Source organism: Rhinolophus sinicus, chromosome 5, assembly GCF_057876585.1.
Source record: "Rhinolophus sinicus isolate RSI-liver-muscle chromosome 5, RSI-T2T, whole genome shotgun sequence".
In the NCBI taxonomy this organism is placed as follows: domain Eukaryota; kingdom Metazoa; phylum Chordata; class Mammalia; order Chiroptera; family Rhinolophidae; genus Rhinolophus; species Rhinolophus sinicus.
In genome coordinates, this window is record NC_142505.1 from 108,574,808 (window position 1) to 108,597,646 (window position 22,839).

At 41.5% G+C, this 22,839-nt stretch overlaps 1 protein-coding gene across 3 annotated transcripts in view; it reads left to right on the forward strand.

Annotated features, from left to right (window-relative positions):
- Positions 1 to 22,839, forward strand: part of RNF216 (ring finger protein 216) — a 116,281-nt gene that overhangs the window by 15,930 nt on the left and 77,512 nt on the right. For 2 of the 3 annotated variants that reach the window (XM_019753628.3, XM_019753629.3), the window contains exons 4-11: positions 2,943 to 3,800; positions 4,811 to 4,887; positions 10,212 to 10,314; positions 11,425 to 11,589; positions 16,909 to 17,023; positions 19,307 to 19,446; positions 20,491 to 20,541; positions 21,451 to 21,588. In XM_019753628.3, the coding sequence (XP_019609187.3) occupies positions 2,943 to 3,800; positions 4,811 to 4,887; positions 10,212 to 10,314; positions 11,425 to 11,589; positions 16,909 to 17,023; positions 19,307 to 19,446; positions 20,491 to 20,541; positions 21,451 to 21,588 (1,647 nt within the window). The remainder of the gene's footprint in view (positions 1 to 2,942; positions 3,801 to 4,810; positions 4,888 to 10,211; positions 10,315 to 11,424; positions 11,590 to 16,908; positions 17,024 to 19,306; positions 19,447 to 20,490; positions 20,542 to 21,450; positions 21,589 to 22,839) is intronic. The other variant, XM_019753630.3, reaches the window with a different exon arrangement.

Genomic DNA, 22,839 nt, shown 5'->3' on the forward strand with positions numbered 1-22,839 from the left:
CATAGTTATTTTTTATTGAATGATAGTCATTATATGTGAAAATTTGTGGTACTAGATGATTTTATCTTTCTTCAGAGAGAGCCTACTTTTGTTTCTTAGAGGTTAGGGGTTAGCAATCTCAGATGCAGGGATTTCATCTATCCAAACTAGGATTCGGTTCCTGGGAGGTCCAACATGTATTTCCAGTTTACCCTTATTCAGTCCCTTCAAGGACTCACACTAGAGCTTGAGATTTGCCAGAACCCTTCCGAACCATGGTGAATTCTGAATTTTGTGTCCTTAGCTCCTCAGTAAGGATATCAAAATTTTGCATCTTCTCATTCCTTAGCCACGCCTGGAATTGGCAGATGCATCTGTAGGGAAACACTATCCCAATGTGGGACTCGTTTAGCTGGATTTCTTCCTCCTAGATCCTGTCCCCCTATATCTGAGGCTTTCAAGTGGGTGTTTTGTTTTTGGTTTTGCTTTGATATTTTGACCAGGTTTTCTGCTTTTACTTAGTAGAAGGGTTGATCTGAATGATCTAACATGCCATTACTGGAATCAGAAGTTCACTGTTGTGTTTTACCTACGTGCTTTCTGAATCACTGTGTTTCAATAACTCTTAACTATATAGTTGGCTTTTACTTAGTGGTTCTATTTAAAGAGACTTTTCAATTTAATAGGTGAATTGATCTCATTTGTATTTATTGTGACTGTTTGTTTTTAGTTCTCTTATAGTATTTAATATTCTTTATATTTTTATTGCTTTTAAAAATAATGTTTTACTATATTACCTATATCTTTGAATTTTTGTTTTTTTAATATTGGGAGTATGTGTTCTTGCTGATTGAAAGGTTTTTAATCTAGTTTTATTTTTTTAATTCTTCTAGTAGTTTTATATTTTCAAAGGTGTCCTTATGTGTCATTTGATTTATCAGCTTTAAGTGTATCTTTTGACCCCCAGCTTTTTTTCACTTCCTCTCCTAACTTTTGGTGATTACCTTATTTCTACAAAACCGTGACTTAAAACATTTATATTAAAGAGTTAATTATTTCATTACTTCTTTGTGTCCTTGTTTCTATGTTTTGTCATTTTATCTGTGTAGTACTGATTTTCTAGTACATGTTACTCATCTACCATTTCTTTTTTTAATAGTTAGGTATCTTTATGTAGTTTCTGTGCTGGTTGTTTTTTATTATTACTCAACTTTGAATGCAATTGAAGTTTTCTTGAACCAGTTCTTTGTAGGCACTTATGTTGGGGAAGGGCTCAGGCACTGTTCTTGGCTCACAGGAATTCTCCTTAAAGGTGATAGAGGACGTGGGGGGGTGGGCTGTTTGTACATGTGAGCTTACATTTGTTTAGCCTTTACTTCTTGCCACCTGGCAGAGGTTGCTGCTTCCAGAGCATCTCAGTTTAAAGTTCTCTCCATCCTTCCTCTGACAGTGATAGGTGTCCTCATTCAGTCTAACCTCCTCATAAAACTCCTTGCTGCCAAATGGGGTGGAGGTTCCCATTGTTCCAAACAAAGGATTGTTGGTTTTGGCCCCCAGGGCATACCACCTATTTTGGAAAACTTGCCTTTGAAAATTTTTTGCCTGTCTGAATCTTTCTCTGCCTTGCGTGAAGTCTGTGGTGGTTCTTCCCTCACTTCGTCTATCAGTTTCTCATATATATTGTGATTTGGGATTACAAATGTCTGCTGGTTTCATCAAAGATTATCAGTTTTGTATCTCATTCTCTTCCATGGATTGGGGTGATTTCAGAGAAGGGCCAGAGAGAGACGCCTTAATTCCACTATCTTATAATTGGACATCCATTTCCATTTTTTAAATTTACAAGCAACACCTAATTACATTCTTTATAGAAATAGAAACAATACAGATAAAACTGAAGTCTGTCTTCACCAGCCCCTTCCTGCCTGGGGATTTCCCAGAAGAACCGTTGTTGTCAGTGTGGTCTGTATCCAGATCTTTGTCTTGGAGTGTGTGGGTTTTTACATGGAAATGCTTTTAGAGATGGTTATGCTTATGTCTGTTTTGACTTTTTTTTAATAAAGAATCATTCTGTGTGTTGTTTTGCAAGTTTTCTTAATGACATTTCTTGGTGAGGTTTCCATTTCAGAACACATAGTAGAGCTACCCTTTTGTGTGTGTGTGGAGTGGGGTGGGCGGGTGGGGGGGAGTTGGAGAGTATTTTTGTAGAGCAGATAAATGATAGTTTACTTAACTATTCTGTTAGGGGTAAACTTTAGAATGTCTCCATCTCTGGGGTGGCGGGTTAGCTCACTTCGTTAGAATGTCTCCATCTCCAGTTTTTTTCTTTTTATGTTACAAGCATTGTTGCAGTGACTGTCCTTGTATACGCCCCATTTAGATGCATAAGGGTTTGTAGGATAGATCGGAAAAGTGATACTGATAGAGCATAAGGATATACTTTTAAAAATTTTAATAAAGAATGCCAAATTGCTCTTCTAATTTCACCAGTAGTTTTCCCACATTCTTAGCAATGCTTGATATTATTAGTGTACTGAAAAGTTTGTTAGTCTTACAAGGGGAGGGGGAATCTTATTTTAATTTGCATTTTGCTGATTGCTAATGAGATGTAGATTCTTTTCATATGTTCATTGAATATTTCTCATTCCTTGACTATGTTCGCTTTTTTTTTTTTTTTTTTTTTTGTCATTTCCTCAACTATACAGTTGTTTTTGTTTTAGTGGTCTCAGGTGAAATTATAATTCAAATTATAATTCAGGCTTCAATCTATGAAAGGCTACTTTGATTCTTACAGTTAGTATAGTATCAAATTTCAGTATTACAGTAAGTGTGAAGAATAGGTTTTGTGGATGGAGGTGTTTTTGTTTTTTCCTGTGGTATCTCAGAAACTCAGTATAAGTACATAAGGAGACATAGACATAGGAAAGAAATTGAATTATTATTAAAATTTCATTTTTTCTTAGACAAGTAAACCTCAAACCTCACGACCCAATCTCATCAAACCAGCTGCTCAGTGGCAAGATCTCAAAAGTTTGGGAGAAGAAAGGCCTAAAAAGTCTAGCTCAGCCTTTGACTCAAATAAAAGCAGCTATTTTTCAGTGTGTAACAGTTCATTGTTTGATTCTGGGGCACAGGATGATTCTGAGGATGACTACGGTGAATTTCTGCATCTTGGGCCTCCTGGAGTCTCTGAATTCATTAAGCCAAATGGCCAAACAGAGAGAGAACCCAAGCCTGGCCCAAGTCATAATGCAGCAACAAATGATATTGTCAACCCCAGATCAGGGCCGAAAATCTTTATCTGGGAAGAAAATGGCCTGCTTTATCCAGAAAGCGATCCTTTGGACACCCAGAACCAGTCATCTGAAGACTCAGAGACAGAGCTGTTATCAAACCTTGGAGATCCGACTGCTGTCCTAGATGACCAGACCATCGAAGACGACTACTGGTTAGACCATCCTTATTTCCAGTCTCTAAACCAGCAGCCCCGTGAGATAACAAACCAGGTTGTTCCTCAGGAGCGGCAGCCTGAAGGAGAACTGGGCCCCTTGTTGTATCAGCGTGAACCCCCAGGGCTGGCTTTCCCAAGGCCGGCTTTTCCAAGACCAGAAGCCCAGCAGGATGGGATTCCAGGCCCCTCTTCTCCTCAGCCTGCCCATCCTCTAGGAGAGCTTGAAGACCAACAATTAGCAATAGATGAGGACGAGCCAGGTCCAGCCTTTCCACTGCAAGGATCTCAGGAGCCCAACTTGGAAAACCTTTGGGGCCAAGAAGCTCCTGAGGTAGATCAAGAAGTCGTTGCACTATTAGTGAAAGAAACAGTAAGTTTTATCTTATTAAATAAATGATTATAGACATTAAATATACTGAGTTTTCTTTTATTGCAAAATCATTGTGCATGTGGACTTCATTTTCCAAAGGGGTTTTTAGCTAGATATATAGACTAGAAGAGAAACTCTGAAAACATGAAAATTGAATCAGGATTCCTTAATCTGTCCTTAACACCTCCACCCCCGCCCCCCTGCAAGCCAGCCCTCTGGGATTCTAGCTGCAGATCATGAGTGCCCTGCCCAGGTGCTATCATAAGAGCGATCCTCCCAGTTTTTAAAAAGACACTGAATTAATTCCAAAATCAAATCCTTAAAGCAGGGTTATGAGGTTACCTAGAGCTGCACTGTCCAGTGTGGTAGCCTCACGTGGCCTTTTAAGTGTAAATGTCTTACAGTTAACAAAATTTTTGGTTCTGCTTCCAATGACACCAGTCACATTTGGAGTGCTCAAAGCCACATGGGGCTGAACAGCTGCCATATTGGAAAGCACAGAATAGCAGATTTCCATCACTGCATGAAGTTCTGTTGGATAGCCCTGATCTTGGAAGTAGTGCAGGGAGTTCTGTCCTGGCTGGGCTGTCATTTACCTTTGAATAGTCTCCGAACCCTTCTTTTCCCAGGTGTTTCCATCTGGCCCACTAAGTCATGTACTTCTTGAGGGTGAGAACTAGATAATGCTGTATTAATCCTGTATTCGTCTTCGGACTCCCTTTGCCTAGGCAGAGATGTTCATTATTTATTGAAAGAATGAAGAATGGACGTGCAAAATGAGGGCAGAGGACCAGGTGATCTCTAGGGACCTTTCTAGAGTCCATACTTTATTATGTAGACAGATAAATCTGGGCACCTCGTGTAGAATTTTAAGCCAGACACAAACCTGCTTTTTTGTAGCCCTTTTCTAGTTTGTAGTCATTTTATATACTTTTTGCCATCTGGTTTTTATTGCAATTTGAAACCATTCTAGTGGATGAAATATAAATAATGTTTTTATTCCTTTGCAGGAAGCAAGGTTTCCAGATGTAGCACATGGATATATTGAGGAAATAATTCATTTGAAGAATTACTATGATTTGAATGTGTAAGTATACCGCCATGCCTTTTTTCTTTTTTTATTGTGGTAAAATATACGTAACATAAAAATTTGCCATTTTAACCATTTTTAAGTGTACAGTTGCGTTAAGTATATTAACATTTTTGCACAGCCACCACCACCATCCATCTCCAGAACTTTTTCACCTTCCCACACTAAAACTCTGTCCCCATTAAACACTAAATCCCTATTCCCTCCCTCCTTCCCCCAGTCCCTGACACCTACCATTCTACTTCCTGTCTCTATGAATTTGATTACTCTGACAACCTTATATAAGTGGAATCACATAGTATTTGTCCTTTTGTGACTGGCTTATTCACTTAGCATTAAGTCTTCTTTTAATCATCCTGTTAGAAGATCCTGTTGTTAGTCCTACACTGACTTTTTTCCTGGATCTTACAGAATACTGCATGTTTAGTTAATTCTGAGCATTGATATATTTCAGTCAGGATGTTAAAAGACATTTTCTCCTCTATTTGTAACAGAGAGTGTCTTGCAACCAGTCTGCCTGTTTGCCTGGAGAAATGTATGGAAGTGTTCTTAGTTTTCATTATAAAAATGATAAGTACATGTTTTAAAAAATGAAAGTGTCCTAAAGAATACGAAATGAAAAATATGTCTTCTTACACTCTTTCCCCTCCTTTTAGTCTGCAGGGGTGAAACAGGTGTCAATTTGTAAATAACAGTAGTGTTGAAATTAATCAATCAGCTTTCAACCAATTAATACAGATTATTTTAATTAAACACAAGAGATAGTAGTATCCTAAACCTCTGTCCTCCAAGATTATAGCCTGCACTGCAGTGCTTAGCCTAGAGTGTGCGTGGGAGCGGTTCCCTGCCCTGACCAAGAGGGAGGGGCCGCCTTTTCCGGGCCAGCAGCCCAGAGGAGGTACTTTTTTCTAATTCACAAACATGCTCACTGTTGGTGCCAGCAGCAGCCCTGTCTACCCGCTCTGTCCAGAGGCAGCCTCTGTTACCAGTTTTTAAACCAGGATTCAATCACAGTTTCATAATGTATTTATCTTTAGTGTCTTAGTCTAGAACAAACTTTTTTAAAATGTCACTGATTGTTTTCCCCTCCAGTACTTATGAACGTAAAAAGTTGAAAGGCTGTACAATGAACACCCACATACCCACCACCTAGATTATTATCTGGCATTCTGCCCTAAGGAAGAGTTTGCCTTTTTACTTCATCTTTTTTTCTTTTTTAAACTCACCATGGACATAAAGGTTTTGTGTAAGTGGTATTTTACAGTCAGTTACCATTGTTTTTCTTTTTGATACTCAGTTATCCTATATTTAACTACTTGGAGTGCTTTAAGATGCACCTGTGTTTTTAGTCTTTGGGCAGGTTCTTGCTTTGTAATATACCAACTTGCCCTAGGCTTACCTTGAACTTCTCTGCCTTAGACCTGGAATCTGTCATTTTGCCGAGAAACCCACATTTCTTAGAATGAGAATTGATATTCTCGGGGCTTGACGTCCTCATCATCGCCACTAGCATGTCACCCCTCTAGGCCCTTTTAAGGGGCAGACCAAAGAAATGTGTTTTTTTAGTCACGACTTTATGATTTCCTAGCAAATTTAACATTAAGTTTTTTTCCTCCGTCTTTCTAAATTTCACATTTGTGTGTGTTTTCTTTCACTAAAAACTTAATTTCTAATAACATTAATATATTTATTTTCTTTATCCTACAATATACATAAAATATTTTTTAATTATAGTGCCAGTGTTACTAATAATTACTGAGTAAAGTGAATAATGTTTATAGTTATTTTTGCACTTAATGTATATCTCACTAAGGCAATACAGTTAGAATATAGACTATAGTAGACCATAGATTGATGATGTTGATCAGTTCTGGAAATTCTTTATCCATTATCTCATCAGGTAATTCCTTTGTCACATTTGTCACATTCTGTTTCTCACCTTTTAACACTTCTGTTCTCCCCATCCTCCATGGCTCTAAGCCCCATCTCTCTGAGATACATTCTAGATGATTTCTTAAGAGCTATGTTCCAGCTTACTGTCTTTTCAGTGGGGTATAATCTGCTGTCAAACCCATCCTCTATGTTTTTTATTTCAGTTTCTCTGTTTTTGTATTTCTAGCAATTTTATTTTTTAATTGTCCTGGTCATTTTTCTAGTGTTTTATTTTTTGCCTGTATTTTTAATCCTTTTAGTTTTTTAAACACTATAAACAATAAAGATAACTTTTTTGTGTTCTGCATGTGACCCTTCTGACATGTGAAGTTCTTGTGAATCCCATTCTCTTCTTCTGCTGGTTTTCGTGATGTCCTGTTTCCTTGTGTATTTTGTAAATTTTGACTGAGCTCATTTCTTGAGGTCTTGATAGAAATGGTTCCTTCAGAGAGGATTTGCTTTGACTTTTGTCACGTGCCTATGGGCAATATCAGTCTAATACTACTTTAGATTATTGTCCGGAACTTTTTGGACCACCAATATAATAAGAATTCAGTCCAGGATGAGGATTGGGGTCGTCTTGAGTCTCATACATGTCTTGTTTCCTAGAGACTTACTGACTCTGCCTGTTTTTGCATCATTCAGAAGCAAATACTCGTTCTTAAAGACATAAAAATTCTTTTGAAATCCAAAAGAAAGGGAATGTGCAGTAATTGTATTGAATCTTTTCAAACCTACAGTCTGATTTTCCTGGCACTACTTTCCTTTCATCCCTGGGCTCCTGGGACTAAGTTGTTAATTCCTATAGTTAAGCTCAGTGTTATGTTGATGTAGAGCCCAAAGGAGGCTCAAAGCAGAGTTGTGTAGGCTGGGATTTTGTGTGGCTGACTCAGTCACTTTATGTGCAGTGTTTACATCACTGTCAGATGTAACCAGCTGGTCAGATGAGCACAGGGGGCCTGTTCACCAGAGAACCTCCTGTGACGGTGATCTACTCTTTGGTTGGTTAACTAAGTCTTTTCACTCACTTAAATTGGATCCAGACAGCAGTAACTGTCTAAGGATAAAAGCTTGGAATGCTAGCCTGGCTTACTTAGCAGGAATGCTTTCTTGAGACCCTTTAGCTTGTCAGGTCAGATCAGGCATGAAATAATAGGAATAAGTGGACAGATCTGAGTTCTGACAAGCCTCCCACTGCCTTTGCCCCAGGCTGTAAATATTAATGTATTGGGTTGTAGCATATTTCTGTAGAAGGGAAACTTTGTCTTTAATTATCTGTGCCACTGAATGTCATTTAACCTCCGGGAAATTTCTGTTGGTAAGGTTAGATAGAGAAGATAATAAATAGAAATGAATTTTGACAGTTCAAAGTGAGAGCCTGTGATTTCTGCCATGTGGAATGCCACATCTTGCAGCATTTCCATATGTGAAGTTCTTCATAGTGTTGAAAATATAAAATGAATTGTTAAGAGAACCCCTAAAATACGAGGTTTTTCCCCCCAGAAATTATACCTACTAGTCTACCTCTGTATCATATACTGTACTTCTGTATTATGTACTTCAGAAAATACATGAAAATAGAAAATTTTGAAGAAAGATTTTTAAAAATAGAAATAGGAGTTTTCATGTTTTCCTCCAACACCCTAGCAGGTCATCTTCTGTGTGCACCCCCCTTAGGAACCACTGGCTTCACTAATGGGTGCCATTTTAGCAAAGATTCTTTATCATTTGACCGTTTTATCTTTTCCCAAATTTCTGGTATCTGGCAGATGTTAGCTTTGGTAGTCACACCTTCTAGAACATTACAAACAGACAAGTTTGAAATGGAGGGGCTATTCCATATCTGGTTTGTAGTACATCCGCCGGGGAGGTGGGGGGTGTGTGTGTGTGTGTGTGTGTGTGTGTGTGTGTGTGTGTGTGTGATTGTTTGGAACACTAGGCCTTTCCCACTGATACTGGATTCTTAGTGGTGGCTGATTCTCAGGTCAGCCTTCAAAGATCTGTACAACTGCAGTGCTCGTGATTTTGTATTGGAACAGGAATTACCACCGGTGACAGTGGTTTTAAAGGGTGATGTGCTCAGAATGCTTGTCTCCCCTTGTTACAACTATAATATGGGCAGAGGGGTATTTCCTCCTCTCCGGGCCCCTGGCGTTGCGTTCCATAGACGGCGCATGGTGATAAAGGAGAGGAGAGCTTAGAGCAAGGAAGCACTTGGGGCTCCTGGAAGTGATGGTGAAGAAAAAGGTGTTGAGTTGTGCTGACTGGTCCTGGAGCAGGATGAGGAGGGGGCTTTGCATCGGGCCAGTGCTGAGGTTCCTCAGGGGGTTGCAGAGGAAGTGTTCCTCCCCATTTTTTGGCTCCCAAACATGGGTGAGGAGGAGCAGGAGGTGAGCACTTTTTCTCCGATTGCTTCTGTTGGACCTGTCTTACTATTGGAGGCTCCACCATTGACACTGGACAGAAGGGACCTGAGAGGCAGGGAGCCAAGTGAGAGGCATGGGTAGGGCAACTACGAGGGGGTGGAATCACCCTGCAGATCTGCAGGAAGGAGGCATGGGGACGGGAAGCACCAGTGACCCTGTGAGTGGAGGAGCTTTCTTGGTACTGAAGTGACGGGCTGCACACCGCCCAGGCTGACCGTGCACTGTGGGTCATCCGAGAGCAGTTTGCTGCCTGTTTTGGTGGTTTCAGGCGGAAGAGCCTTGCTCGTTAACATTTGTTAAATCTGGGGGTGATACAGCTGTGTGTATTGTCTTAACTCTCTCTATCCTCACCTTTCCAGTATTACATAGTAGTGATAAAGAAACAGGCTATGGATTTGGTATGAGGAGCAAACATAGTCTGTTCTTTCAGGCTTGCAGTGGGCTAATAAACTGTCACTCATCACTCAGGGGTTTATGTAACCATTGAGTTACAAAGTATTAATGAAATAACAGGTCTTTTACATTCCATTTATTAATTCTCTTAGAAAATGATTTTAATTGTGAATGTGAGTACATACTTTTTCCCATCCCTTATTTGTTATATAGTCTTCTGCCAAACAAATACTCATAACTTTGATCTAAATTTCTCCGTTCTGTATAGTTCAACCAATAAGAATTTCAGTGACTTCATTACACTGACACCCAACTAATAGAAAAACTTCGGGGGTTTGCATTCATCAGTATGTTTATTGCTTTTTAAACTAGCAAGCAAAAAGAAATGCAACGTAATTGTCTTTTATTTGTCTATTTGTTTCATTTTTCTGATCTGCAAACATTTTAATTCCTTGATAGGCTAATTGTAATGTGTAACTAGGGACTTTATTTTTCAAGCACTGTGTTTGAATCAATGGGCTGATGTGCGATTTGGAAGCAGTATGAAAGTATTATCATTTATTTTTGCAGACTTTGTAATTTTCTTCTGGAAAATCCAGATTATCCAAAGAGAGAAGACCGAGTGGTTATCAACCCCAGTAGCAGCCTGCTTGCCAGCCAAGATGAGACAAAGGCAAGTGTCGTGCTCTTTGTTGCTGTCTGTACCTGGAAATGCTCTGCTTTTCTCATCATCTTTATGGGAAGAAAGTGCTTTGTCAGGACACATTTTAAAAGACTAGCTGGAAAAATAGGATTTCAGAATATACTTCAGTGGGATTTCCCAGCCTGGGCCACTTTAAATTCTGTATGTAACTGCTTTCATTGTAACTCTCTCTTCCCTTTCCCATAAAACACTAAACAAACCCTCCATTTCTTTAATCCTATAAAGCAAGTTTCTAAAATAAAACAAGAATTGGCCAGGGTTATTTGTATCATTTCAGTTGTTTTGGTTTTTTTTTAACATTTTATTACGAAAATGTTTCAATGTACAGTAAAGTCAAAAGATTTTTACATTGATCACTTCTATACCCAGGAGCAGTACTATTAAAAGTTAACATTTTACTATATCCACTTTGTCACATATCTTTCCCTCCGTCCATCAGCACCTCTCTCTCCTTTTTTATTTCATTATTATGCATTTCAGCATAAATCACAAAACCATCAGTACACTGCCCCAAACATCAGCATCTGATCATTGCCTAGAGCTCGATATCTTTTCAAAGTTTTAATGTAAGTTTTGTATACAATGTATATACCTGCGTAACCAAATTCTGGATCAAGATGTAAACATTTTGATTTTTTAAATCTCGATTATTGTCTTCTTTTGTGCTCCAAACTAACACTTAGTGTAAGTGAAGGAAAGTCTAGTTCAGAGCTGCTTCATTGGGCTCTATTGCTCGATCCTCCTGCTGCCCACAGATTCTTTTGACTTTTTCCTTTACATATTCTGTAGCCAGAAAAAACTTTTCTAAGCATTGTGTGGAAAGAAGGTGGCTGAGAGACTGGGTTCAAGTCCACAGCTATACTTGTCTACTAGTTCTAACTAGTAAAACTAATATCCTGACTCTAGTCAGCTGTTTAACCTCTGTGAATCACTAGTTCTTCATCTCTGTTCAGGGCTGGTGACCTCCTTATAGAGTAATTACGAGTGAGATTGTTTTATTCTGGAATAAGCAATTTATCAAATGACTTCCCCCAGGCACTGCGCAGTCAGGCCTCATGCTGTGCCCCTCTCTCGTTTCAGTTGCCTAAGGTAGACTTCTTTGACTATTCTAAGTTGGCTCCTCTTGACCAGCGCTGCTTCATCCAAGCTGCGGACCTCCTGATGGCCGACTTCAAAATGCTCAGCAGTCAGGACATCAAATGGGCCCTGCATGAGCTCAAAGGACACTATGCAATCACCCGAAAGGTGATCTTCTTGGTTTTGGTGGGGTCACACCTCTCGACTACTACTTCCTGTGGTAATGAAATGAAGAGTTCAGCTTGTGGAAATTGGGATGGTTTATGATGGCAAAGAGCTAAGTAGTTTGTCAGGGTGAAGATAACTAGACAAAGGTATTTGCTGGTCAGGAAGAACTGAATGGAAAAAAAACAATGGATTAGAAGCAAGGAAGTTCTGGCAGGACCGTAAGACCATGGAGGGTAATGAATTTTACCATGTCCTGCAGGGTGACTAGAGTATGACACGTGTTCAGGCCTGCTGCCCCCTTATTGGCTTCTTGGCTTAGGGCAGGCCACATCATGCCCCCCGGGCAGCTCAGTTATCAGTTACACGCGGCAGGGGGGGTTTGGAAAGCGCCCAGGAACCCTGCACTGCCCAGTGAATGCTGTCTGGCCTCAGAAGAGAGTGAACAGCTGCTGAAAGCTCCCAGTGTTTTTCTCCCCCCAGGGCCCTAACTAAGATTCTACTAAGGGCCTCTGTTCCAGGTTTAGAAGGGTGCTGGTCACCAGTGGGTCATGCAGACATGCTTCTAGTAAGGTCCACTGCTCAGCTCCTGTTTCATGGTCTCAGCCAGAATAGAAGAGTGAGCACCAACAGGTCTTGGGCTTGTTCCTCTTCCTCTCTTCTATCATGAAATCCATTTTTCCTTCTGCAGTTCTTGTGATTCCCAGCAAATTGTGTGCTTTTTTCCCCCAAAGCATAAATAAATGTGGAGTTATTTTAGTGATTAAAGCACCCATTGTGTCTTAACCTGGAAGAAGGTAAACCCTAGGTGAATGTGACCTCCTGCTGAGTCTAGGCCCCTTCTGCTTTTAGATTGCCAAGATCCAGGCAGCTGTCAACAAACTCCTGAGTGTAAGTTAATTTTAGGTAAAATTACTCTAAAAGCAGAGTTGGTGCTTTCTATTTCTGAATCTCATCCCCCATGTTAGTTAAATAGGAAATGCCTGTACTGTCATTGAAAAGTGATTGAGCTTCCCCCCAAAACAAATCGTGACTGCAGGAAAGCAAGGGCTCTCTTTTCTCTAGGCCCTGTCTGGTGCTTTACTGCTCCAAGGTGCCTCACACCTTTGTTGAGCTCCCAGGAAGCCCGGAGGAAAAACAAGGGCAACAGCAGGAGACAGCGCCTGTGGTCTTGGGGTGGGTTGGTCCTCGTTGCCAGTGTCCCTGCCACCATCCTGGTATCAGTAACAGGAATGCTAGCATTAGTAATGTCCCTGCCAAAGGTGTGATCATCCCACGGCCCGCACATTATTTGGGTGGGAGGTTGTAGGCTTGTGTGGCTCATTCCTCTTCCTCGTTACCTCCTTAGCCCCTTCTTGTCTCTCTGGCACCCTTCATATTTTTTCTGGTGTCTGCTTGTTTTGGTGGGTAGTTTGAACACTTACAGGGTTTTGAAATGGGGTTGGGCTGTTGGGATGAAAGTGGGGTGTTCAAGGGAAAGTTCTGTTTGGTAGAAGCTAAAACCTGGTGTGCTCAGTTACAACGGAGGACTTCCCCTGCTGTGTGCGAGTGGTACCCAAGCTTCTGCCCTGTAGAAAGCGACGCTTATGTGAGCAAGACAGAGAAGGCGCACCAGAGATGTTTTGTAATCCCAGCAATAACGTCGGCCCTATGCGTGCCGCGCCCCAGACACGTGATAGCTTAGGGAAAGTGTGTCCACTGTGAAGACGGAGTCACATTGCCTTGGATGTTTTCCCCATTTTTTATTATGAACATCAAATAACATATAAAAGAGATTGTATTATAATAAGCCCACGCTTAGCCATCACTCAGCTTCAGTAATTAAGCTGCTGCCCAGTCTTGTTTCATCTCCACCCCTACCCACTGTCTCCCTCCCAGACTTTTGGAGCAAATTCCAAGGATCTTTTTTTTTTCATCCATAACTCTCTCAGTGCTTATCTTAAAAAGACAAAGAATCTTTTTTGAAAATGCTAATCAAAGTACCATATCATACCTTAAAAATTAACATCATTAGCTATCCACTCAGTGTTCAGATTTCCCTGAACGTGTCAGAAATCATTTTAACAGCTTGTTTGGTCATACGGGGTTCTAAGTAAAATCTGTTTATTTTTGTTGGTTGGTATGTTACTTAAATCTCTTTTAATCTGTAAGTTCTCTGTCTTCCCTCTCCCAGGCTCCAGAGTCTCTGTCCACTCCTCTGCTTTCATGTCACCAATGCCCATTATAATGATTTTAGGTCATCCTTTAAGGGAGCTCTGGCCAGTGTCACAGATACCCTACAAATCATACCAGACTATATCCTTGATTCAGTCCCTGAGTGGGTATTTGATTTGTGAACATGAGCAAGCTAGAGAGAGAAAGGCCATAATAGCAAAATGAAAAATTATTCAACTTCTGTTGTTCCTGTGTTCCTCCTGGTAGGTGTTTTGAGTACGTACTTTGTGGTAGTTACTGGCGCTACCCCGAGAACACTGGCATCGTTAGAACACAAATTAGCTTCCTTCCAAAGAGCTTTCTGTCTGTTTAAGGAGATTTAAAAAAAAAGATTAAACCGGTGTGATGAGTATGATAAGAGAGAGGCACATGGGAGCACTAGGAAGGTGAAATTTGAATAGTCTCAAAAGATGTTTTCACTGGAGGAGTGATAGGTGCAAAGGCTAAGAGGCAAGAAAAGGAAGAAAGTAACTGGTGCCTTTGGCATGTGTAGGTATCAGTCATAACTAGCAGGTCTCGAAAGGAAGGAATTCTGAGCATCTAACTTTATCTAGTCTACTTAACTAGACCCTCAGTTGCTATTAAGGTAAGTGATGATTGTTAACACAACTAGTAAAGTAAGACTTTGGAGGCTCCTTTAATGTGTAGACAACATTTTGTTTTAAGATACAGCTTCCTGACAAGGACCAGTTTGTGTTCACGTGTGTGGATTTTTTCCTGCTAACTAGAAACATTATTTAAATGTGACCATGGTAATGACCCCAGTCCACTTCCAGTCAGGAACCTCTGTGTTTTATGGCAGCGTGGAGTGATTGAAACCCAGCAGACTACCAGTTAGGAACTCTGAGTTCACATCCCAGTTTCATTCGTTGCTGGTAAATGACGTCTACCTCGCTTGTAAAATACAAATTATAACACCTGTCCTGCCACCTTTCCTGAGTGTTTGCAAGTAGCCCTAGTTCAAGGGGGAGTATTTGCTCTAAGGCAAAGCTTAGTAGAAACTAGTTGTCTTACAGCTGAGTACGAACGTGTGCCTAAGGGTTTGTAGGGAACCCCTAGGGTAGTGGGAATTCCAGGAAGGAGAGGGAGAAAGCCAGGGAGGAGATCCTGCAGCCGTGGAGGACATTGTTGGGGAGGTAGAAGGATAGTAAGACGCATGTTGCCGGCCGGCTCTTGGTGGGGTCTCACTGAACCTGTGAGCACCAGGCGATGTCAAAGAAGGGCTTTAGTTCTGAGCCGGCCTGAGTTGATTAAACCCTGGCTATAATGCAGGTTTGACTGGGGGCAGTTCCTTCTCCTCTCTAAGCCTTGCTTCCCTCTGCTGTACAGTAAATAATACCTCCCTTAGAGGGTCATCACGAGAATTGAACAAGGAGGAAGGTCCATGTGTAGTGCTTAGCTCATAGGACGTGTGAGTATACATAGCAAATGAAATTGCCTTCTGATCCCCAAACTTAAGAGCTTGGAAAGGAAGCGGTAGGATGTGGGTTAAAATGAAGGGATCCTTCCCTCTTCTGTAGCTAAAATACTTTTGCTTTTGTTGTCCTGCCACAGGGATGCATACCTGTTTCTCTACGATATTAGATCAGAATGTGATTTATTAGCAACATCCCTGTAACCCTTTACCCAGTAAATGAATATTAAGTACAAACTGTGCAAGTGGCTGATGATACACCGTGAGCTGTGGTAACATCTGTGTTCCCTAGAAGCTCCCATTCCGGTGGAGGAGATAACATGAAACAGCATCAAACACATAAGTAGATAATTACAGCTGTGATGCGTATTTTGAAAGAAAAATACCAGGTGCTTTGCAAGAGTGCATGAGGAGGACCTGAAAGAGACTGAGAGGCTCCAGGAGGTCCCTGAGCAAGTGACATTTAGTCACAACCCTAAGTATTATAAGTAGTTCAGTAAGGGGGTGTGGAGGACAACGGTGTCATTTCCTGGGATGTGGAATAAGAGCTAATTTGTAAAAGAACTAACTTGGAGTGAAGGGATCATGAATTCAGTCTGGGAAACGTTGAATTACCGACATTCTGAGTAGGGCCTGTGAGACATCCAGGACGTCCACAGATAATTCATTGTGTGGTGGAATGGACCAGAATAGCTGGAAATACAGACCAGAGAAGGGATTTTGAGAGTTGTCAGCGTATGGGAAGTAACCTCAGCAGCCTGGATGAGGTTCCTAGAGGGACTGTCAGGGGAGGAGAGAGCCAAGGCTGCCTCGAGGACTTCGAACACGTAGAGACCGAGTAGAGAAGATGATGTAGGTGGAACAGGGCACAGAGGAAGCAGGAAGTCAGGAGAGTGGCGGGTCGGCATTATTACTGAGCGGTCAAGTAAGACGAGGACTGAAAGGCAGGTATTAGAGTTGGCCCCATGTTAGGAACTACATTAGCAAGTGGAAAGGCGGGGGTTGATGCCAGATTGGAGGGAGTTAGGAAGCTCATGGGAGATGAGGCGATGAAACAACGTGCAGACGGCTCCTTTGATAAGTTTGACTGCGAAGAGAAGGAAGAAGGAAGAGGGGCTTGTAGCTGAAAGGGGAAGGAGGCCGAGGAAAGAAAGGGTTTTCGATTTTTAAGATGGCAAAGACTTGAGCACATTTAAATGCCCATTGGAAAGATCTGAAAAAGGGAGAAGCTAAACATATGGAAGAAAAGGGAAAAGGGACTGTCACTGACAAGAATTTTGTGCTGCACTGTGCAGTACAAAGTGGGGGATACAGGTGAAAGCAGCGAGGAATGTGGGGAGGACGAAGGAGTGCTGACAAGCAACACCACGTGAGATGCCTATGAACTAACTCGCTCGCTCTCCATTTGTCATGTGATGTAACCTGTACTCATTCAAGGACAGCTTGAGCAATTTCTGGTTTTGTATGTCGCCCTTTAATTTCTGCGTAAGCATTTTGGTTCTGCCATTGCAGCAGTCCGGGAAAGTCAGAAAACAAAAATAATGAAATGCCACCTATTTATTTTACAACTGCCTGTTTCTGTAAGATAGCTGGGAGATAGCTGAAACTGAATCAAAATGAGATTTGGAGATTGCCTGTGTTTCATGTATTGTGTCCCATCTACAGTGGTAACCTTACCCTTTCTCAATTTGTAGGCCTTTTCTGATGCCATTAAAAAATGGCAGGAACTATCGCCAGAAGCCAGTGGAAAAAGAAAAAAGAGAAAAGAAATGAATCAGTATTCTTACATAGATTTCAAATTCGAACAAGGTAATGGCAACCTGAGTGTCGCTGATAGTGTGTGAAGCTACTATGCAGAGCTGTCCCTTCCTGCACAGCACGTAAGGGACATTGTGGTACAGCTGCTTAGGAAATGCCTTCCAGAGCAGTCCAAGGAGCACCTCTGACATGGACTGCTTGGATGGCACATCAGTATTTTTAGAAAGTGGCTACAGTTGTCATCTTCCTTCTTTCTGCTACTTGGAATACACCGTGACAGGAAAATTTAGTGCTGTGTTAGAAAATTCATGCATGGAAAAGTGTTTGGGGACACTCTTCAGTTTGGGAAAAAACTGGTCTTGGATGTTTGGTGAGAATTAGCTTTATCATTGGTAAAAACTGTCTAGGCCAGTGATTGGTAACTTACTGCTGAGGGGTCACTTACACACCCCTCAGAGAGTGGCTTCTCAGAAAAAAAACAAGCAGCTCTGAAGTAGCCACTGTTTATTTAAAATTGTTATTCTTCTTGATGACATAAGTGCTGAAAGCTCTTCCAAAGAGGTTGCTTCAAGTCTAATCGTGCCCCAGAAGGTAAACTTGTTGATTTTTACAACAAATTTCATCAGAGTTGCTTGTGTCCAAGAAGAGTCAACTACAACTTTTCCTATAGATTATGTCATAAAAAGGAATATTTCCCTTTACTCCAGTTTGTCTTTCTGTTACATCTGTACTTGAATTTCTGAACTCTTCAGGACCTAAAAGAAAATTCCCTAGGCTCTGACTCCTAAGGTCCCCAGGCTGGTCCGTGGACCAGTGCTCTCCTGACATGACAAATTTCACGGGTCTGTGGCAGAATGAGAAAGTGGGGACAGCGTGTAAGTGGTTTTTCATTCAGCTAATTTTACCCACACTTTAGGCATCCCTGATATCTAGTTACTCCCTAGTCTGACTTTCAGTGATAAAGAAAGGAAAAGAACCACTTCGTAAGACATAGCTCTGTCTTTTGGAAAGTTCTCCTTTTATATCAAGCCAAAGGGTACCTTCCTGAAATTGCCTGCCATGGTTGTAGCTCTTGCCTTTGCAAAGCCTTGGAATCGATCTGTTGCTGCTTCCTGATTCTCCTTGGTGTGTCCTTCTCTAGCTTGTCGGTATTTCTTTGAAAGTTTGGGTGTACCGAGCTGGACAAAGAACTCCAAGTGAAATCTTCTTAGTAGAGACATCAGCTGGGATTTAGATTCTGTACTTAAATTAAGTCCATACAGCCTAAGAATGCCGTAGCTTTTAAAAATTAAAATATGACCCACCTTTGGCTCACATTAAGCCTTGGTCTTTTCACCCACCTTGCTTTTAAGTAACAGACCTCTCTCAGTTGTCCCGCATCTGACATTTTTTCCTTGTTAACTTCATCTTACTAGTTCCAGCCCATGGTTTCAGGTGTATCCCTTTAATTTTAGATTCTGATTCTTACATTGCACTTAGTAGACCATCTTTAAGAACACTGGAAGTTAGAAATAGAAAATACGCTTGATGTACATTAGGAGTTCAATATTTGTGACTTACAGATACACGTAACCTTTCTTGACAGCAGTCTATAAGCACATAGGCTAAGAATCCTTCATCTGTTCCAGGAATCCTACTCTTCACCTTTTCAGCTTGTTTTCCGTCCATTCACTGCTCTTTGTGCTATGCATTGCTTGGCTCAGAGAGAGAAGGTTCTTCCTCAGCTGCCCTCTTTATGGTCCTAATGAGCTGACCACCACACAGCTCTCATGAAGAGTCTTCTTAGAATTTGGATGTAAACAGAACATCAGTAAAAATACAACATACCACCTCTACCAAGGCTGACCAAGAAAAAAGAGAGGAGACACAAATTCCAGGTGTTGATGAGGACATGGAATGACTGGAACTCACATGCGTTGCTGGTGGAAGAAAAGTGTAAATTGGAACAACCACATTGGAAAACTGTTTTCTAAAGCTGACCCAGCAACTCCATTCCTTCCTGTATGTTTAACTGAATTATACACATGTTCAACAGCCCAATTTATAGTAAACCCACCTGTCCTCAGTAGAATAGAAATAAACTGGGTTATATTCATATAGCACAATACTGAGACCCTCCAAATGGAGCATAATGGGGGAAAAAGACACGAAAGTCAAAATGCATAGCAGGTTAGAGGATGATACAGAGTCCATTTTTCCCAAACGATGGAGCATGTTAGAACAAAACATGCTGCTAGAAAGCGGGTGGGGGCCTAGGCCACAGGAGACTGGAATGGCTGGCCTGGATTCCTAGCAAACATTGTTTGCATGATTTTGCATTGTCACATCTTCTAGGTGACATAAAGATAGAAAAGAGGATGTTCTTTCTGGAAAATAAGCGGCGACACTGTAGATACTATGACCGACGCACCCTCCTTCCAGCTGTACAGCAAGAGCAGGAGTTCTATGAACAGAAAATCAAGGAGATGGCAGAGGTAGGAAAATGTGCTTGGAGTGTGTTTCTGGGATTCTGTTTTGCTTAGTATAAAACTGTCTTTTAAGATTTCCCTTTTGTTTCGGTGATTAATTTGAACCGTTTTTAAAAGGGTTTTGTAATGATACTAAAGTTCACTGTTTCATAAATCAGATTTATGTTGGAGAATTTTAATTGGAGTTTAGTGTTAGCACACATGACCTCCCTCAACCTCTAATGGCAGAGAAAAACCGAGAGCGATTCCGTTCAGCTCCAAATATATAATACTGCCAAATTTGCAAGCCAACCAGAATATATTGGTTGTTTAATATGTGTTTTCTAAACCAGCATCTCTGAAAGTGACCCATGTACCCCTGGCTTCCCCAAGACTCTTTAGAGGGTTCTGTGAAGTCAGATCTCTTAATGATAAGATCATTTACTTTTTTACCATGCTGAATTTGTACTGACAGAACAAAACAACAGTGCCTTAGCATGAACCAAAGCATTGGCACCAAATTGTACCAGTAATTATTTTCTTCACCACCATGCATTCACATTTTTTAAAAAGTAATGTCACCTAATGTAACAAATGACAGGTGGATCAGGGTAACGTCTCCCAAATTCTAATTTCTGCTTGACATCCAGAGTTTCATCATTGTCCATAAATAATAATCCAGTTTTGAGAAAATGTCTGCCAGATACCTATTTTTGAATAATCAGTTTTTCTGTCAGTCTTCTTTTTTTTCCCAAGTAAAAATGGTGTTCTGTTAAAAAAAGAAAAAAGTGCCTTGTTCAGCAGCCTGCAGTTCAGCGGCACAAGTGCTGCTCCTTGAGACAGCCGGCACAGTCAGGATGCGGAGGCGCTTGGAGCACTTCCCTCTGGGCCACAGTATCTAAAAGGTGTTTTTGAGGGTCAAAATTCACTCAATAATTTTTAAATTAAGCCGTGTAACTGAAGAGATGACTATTAATAGCAGTTCTCTTATGTTTAGAGAAACTAATTCTAAATGGTGTGTGGCATCTTTTACTAAAGCTGTATTTGCATATCTGGGTTTTTGTCCCCCAGCATGAAGACTTTTTGCTTGCTCTGCAGATGAATGAAGAACAATACCAAAAGGTAGTGTGAAAACTCCCTCATTCACTTACTTTGTTATTTTTCATGATCTGTAGTCTCTTACTACATTTCCTCAGCATTTTGATGGCACCCTGGTTCCCGGACAACCTCCTGTTGATCTGCTGAGTTTGTGGTTCAACCAAGTTACAGTCAGATGCTTGAAACAGTATGGTCGCTCTTTAATACCAGACTGGATGAGAATTGAAGGGAAGATAGTTAAGGAACACTGCCTGGAATCCGCTGGATAAACTCTTAGAGGAGAATTTAGAACTCAGATATCACACAGAGTTAGAAGAAAGAGATGTATAACCTTAGGGCCCAGTGGGTTTTCTACTCTGTCTGCCGTCCTCACGTAGCGGCCTTTCCTTACCTGGGAGGGATGGCTAAATGACTGGGTCACTGCCATTAATAAAGAGTACGTTTCCTGGAACTCACGGTACTTGTCATTGCTGCTTCAGTTAGCTTCAGTGGTCCCTTAAGATAAAGCTTGGGCTGGCGCATGGCCTTCTCACACTCCTGTCGTATAACAAGGAGAGCAAAATGCAACTTTTGAAGCTTTTTAGATAACATCCCTCCTGCCACTGGTCCCTGACTCCTATAATCACGTGAGCGGTATCATCTTATAGCAGATGCTATAGTTCTGCTGGCACCATGGGATTAATGAACATAACTTTATACAAAGGATAGCACCAAAAATACCCTTAAAAACCAGACATGAAGATCTCAGTGTCATTTTAGCTAGGTGGTAATATTTGTACTGGCACCTTGAGTTAGATTTATGCAGCAGAAAACAGCTCATCGTTGTTTTATGGCGTCTGGGGGTTGCTTTTTACCTCGGGGTGAGGGGATATGAAACCTGCTGCCCCCTCCTCGAGTGTGGGGCGTTTCACGTGTATTTCTGATGGCCCGCAGGACGGCCAGCTGATCGAGTGCCGCTGCTGCTACGGGGAGTTTCCATTTGAGGAGCTGACACAGTGTGCAGATGCCCACTTGTTCTGCAAAGAGTGTCTCATCAGATACGCCCAGGAGGCTGTCTTTGGATCTGGAAAGGTAAGGACTGTGAGGTGTGTCTATATAGGTAGGAACCATTCACGGGGGCTGAGGGGACCGCATAGATAGACAAGGTGAATGCCTCGTGGGAGTGCCTTTTCTGGAGGGAGCTGGGACTCTGCTAAGACACACCCATGTGTGTGGTGCCTAGACTGTCCCTGCTTTGCATGATTGTGTGGGTTCAAGCACAGCAGATTTCTTTTCAGGGGGTGCTATAATCCTCCCGTGCCGCAGGAGCGCCTGCTGCTCCCCTCAGCTTCCTGCTGCGAAGGAAAAGGAAATGTATGAGGGCGCAAATTAGTATTTTTAACAAAACTTTGTAAAGACTTTTATAGTTGTGTTAAAATCAGTAACTATTTTATACAAGATCATGTTTCTTCCAGTCAGTTTCTCTTGACATCAGCATAACACGATATGGAAAGGAGTTTTGTTTTGTCTTGATGAACACTTAAAAAAAAAAAAAATTGGGGTGACGGATGGCTCAATTAGAGCACGAGCTCTGAACAATAGGGTTGCCGGTTCAATCCCCACATGGGCCAGTGAACTGCGCCCTCCACAAATAAAGTGAAGACAACGAGCTGCCGCTGAGCTTCCAGAGGGGTGGCCAGGTGGCTCAGGGATGGCTCAGTTGGTTAAGAGCGCATGCTCTCAACAATAAGGTTGCCGGTTTGACTCCCTCAAGGAATGATGGGCTGCACCCCCTGCAACTAAGATTGACAAGGTACCTTGAGCTGAGCTGCTGAGGGGTGGCTGGATGGCTCAGTTGGGTAGAGCGCGTGCTGTCCACAAGGTTGCCGATTCGACTCCGGCAAGGGATGGTGGGCTGTAGCCCCCCGCAACTAGATTGAAAATGGCAACTGGACTTAGAGCTGAGCTGCGCCCTCCACAACTAAGATAGAAAGGACAACAACTTGACTTAGAGCTGATGGATCCTGGGAAAGAAAACACTGTTGCCCCAATAAAGTCCTGGAAATAATACACTGTTCCCCAGTGAAGTCCTGTTCCCTTTCCCCAATAAAAAATCTTTAAAAACAAACAAACAAAAAATTGCGTTTCATAAACGCCTGACCAATAATGAATCACTCAGCATCAGTTACTCTAAAGCAAGTTGTAGTTTAGTCAGGAACTGAGTAGCAATTATGAGCACAGCGGCTATGATCGGCAGAATAATGACCCCCCAAAAGATGTCCACTTCTGATCCCCAAAACCTGTGACTACGCTACCTTACATGGCAAAGGGGAATTAAGGTTG